This window comes from Pituophis catenifer, unplaced genomic scaffold (assembly GCF_029215685.1).
Source record: "Pituophis catenifer annectens isolate HBS135680 unplaced genomic scaffold, rPitCat1.0.hap2 SCAF_15, whole genome shotgun sequence".
Classification (NCBI taxonomy): Eukaryota; Metazoa; Chordata; class Lepidosauria; order Squamata; family Colubridae; genus Pituophis; species Pituophis catenifer.
Window position 1 is genome coordinate 11,536,462 of NW_027256895.1, and position 2,692 is coordinate 11,539,153.

At 38.9% G+C, this 2,692-nt stretch overlaps 1 protein-coding gene across 1 annotated transcript; it reads right to left on the bottom strand.

Annotated features, from left to right (window-relative positions):
• Positions 1-593: 593 nt before the first annotated feature.
• Positions 594-1,544, bottom strand: LOC139324740 (olfactory receptor 6X1-like). The gene has a single exon (XM_070954481.1). It carries the CDS (start codon positions 1,542-1,544, stop codon positions 594-596), a length of 951 nt encoding a protein of 316 aa, XP_070810582.1.
• Positions 1,545-2,692: the final 1,148 nt, after the last annotated feature.

Below are 2,692 nucleotides of genomic sequence, written 5' to 3' on the forward strand. Positions count from 1 at the left end.
TGTCGTAGCTGTATTGAAAATTCCAGTTCTTTAACTTAGAACTTTAGAACTTAAAATAACTTAATTGTCGCTTTGAATATACACTAATCGGCATATATTAAAATGAAATTTCTTTGCTTGCAGCTCTCAAAGAGTCACCACCTTGAATATACACTACATAAACATGACTAAATAAATAAATACATGCATACTGTATACCCACATATGTATATTATATGACACAGAGAAACAACACAGTCTAGTTTCGATGTATACCTGTTCATAGCGAGAAAAACGAATCTTGAGAGTTTACCAAATGGATGACATATGGAACAAAGCTTTTACAGAATCTGAAAGTCCTGCTAGAAATACTTAGAAACCTGCTCCCAGAGGGGAGCAACAGAAACAGACCATAAAGTGGGTGGGGGTGTGCATCTCTAACAATGCTTTGAGCTCTAAGCACATAGCGCTTATAAGCAGTATCCTGAATAACAGGAAGCAATCTTCCTATAATCTTCTCCGCTGTCCTCACCACTCTCTGTACGGACTTTCTATCTGAAACCCATTTTTTGAAAATATACCCCAAAAATGTTCATTTTACTTCTGTTTAATAGTTAGACTTTAGGAAAAGCCAGAGATTTTTTTCTTAATGCTTTCCACACTGCTTCCTTCACTTCATTGTTCCTAATGGTGTAAATGAAAGGATTAAGCATTGGGACAACTATAGTGTTCACCACAGAAACAATCTTCATCCTACTGAAGGAAGAGTTCTTGACAGTAGGTCTTAAATAGACAAAACAGACTGACCCATACAACATGCAGACAACAACCAGATGGGAAGCACATGTAGAAAAGGCCCTCTGCTGCCTAGTGGTTGAAGGCATTCGGAGAATGGTGCAAATGATGAAGAGGTAAGAAACAATGGTGAAGAACAGGGAGGACATTACCACCATCACCATAATTAAGAATCCCAGGGCTTCAATGACTCTAATATCTCCTCCTGCAATCTTCAACACAGGTCCCACATCACAGTAGAAATGGTTGATAATGTTGGATGTACAGAAAGGTAGATTTGCCACCACTATTTCCTGATAAAGAATGGAGGAAAAGCTTCCAAACCAGGCTGCCATTGCTAGTTTCAGGCTGACCTCAGAGGTCATGATAGTGGCGTACCTCAGAGGATGACAGATGGCTAAGTATCTGTCCAAGGATATGAAAGAGATGATGAAATATTCTGTGACCCCAAAAAAGAAGTAAAAATACAGCTGGGCAATGCAGCAGTTGAAACAGATGGAATTCTTTGCAGAAAGATAATTGACCAGCAATTTAGGGATGAAGGTTGTGGTGTGTCCAATGTCAATGCAAGAAAGGTTGCTAAGGAAGATATACATGGGCTTCTGGAGATGTCGGTCCACAATTACCATGACAATGATGAGCCCGTTGCCCATCAGACACAGGAGGTAGAGCAGAAAGATGCCTGCATGCATCACACCTTCCATTCGCCCTACTCTTGGCAACCCAATGAGAATAAATTCAGTTACTCTTGTACAGTTGGTCAAATTCATGTTCCCCTTCTGTTACAAAAAGAGAAAACATGAAACCTTAATCAAAACAACATTTAAGTACATTTCAAAAGATATTTTTTTCAGACATCACTATTGTAATTGGAAATCAGAAAAGAAAATGTAACGTAACAACATAACGTAACATCATAACATAACAACATAGCATAATATATAACATAACAGTAACATAATATAAAACATAACAACATACGATGTAAAAAAGATGTTGAGACACTAGAAAGAGTGCAGAGAAGAGCAACAAAGATGATTAGGGGACTGGAGGCTAAAACATATGAAGAACGGTTGCAGGAACTGGGTATGTCTAGTTTAATGAAAAGAAGGATTAGGGGAGACATGATAGCAGGGTTCCAATATCTCAGGGGCTGCCACAAAGAAGAGGGAGCCAAGCTATTTTCCAAAGCACCTGAGGGCATAACAAGAAGCAACAGGTGGAAAGTAATCAAGGAGAGAAGCAACTTAGAACTAAAGAGAACTTTCCTGACAGTTAGAACAATTAATCAGTGGAACAACGTGCCTCCAGAAGTTGTGAATGCTCCAACACTGGAAGTTTTTAAGAAGATGTTGGATAACCATTTGTCTGAAGTGGTGTAGGGTTTCCTGCCTAAGCAGGGGGTTGGATTAGAAGACCTCCAACTCCGTTATTCTATTCTATTCTATAACATAACTCAGAAAACATAAGAGCAACAAAGTCGATTAGGGGCTGTAGGCAAAAATGTATGAACAGTTGCAGAAACTGGGTATTTCTTGTCTAATGAAGAGAAGGATGAGAGGGTGACATGATAATAGTCTTCCGATATTTGAGATCCTGTCACAGATAGGATAGACTTTTTCTCCAAAGCACTTAAGGACAGGACAAGAAGTAACAATTTTCAAGGAGAGATCCAACCTAGAACTAGGAAGAAATTTCCTGACAGTAAGAGCAATTGATCAGTGGAAAAACTTGCCTCCAGAAGTTGTGGGTGCTCCTCACTGGAGGTTTTTGAGAAAGGATTGGACCGGCCATTTGTCTGGAATAATAAAGATTTTCCTACTTAAGCAAGGTGTTGGACTCTAAGATCTCCAACCTCCCTTCCAACTCTGTTATTCCATATACTCTAAAATTGGAATTTCAAATCAATTTAAGGACA

Coding starts and splice junctions, on each gene's coding strand:
- LOC139324740 (XM_070954481.1), bottom strand. CDS start 1,544: ATGAATTTGACCAACTGTACAAGAGTAACTGAATTTATTCTCATTGGG.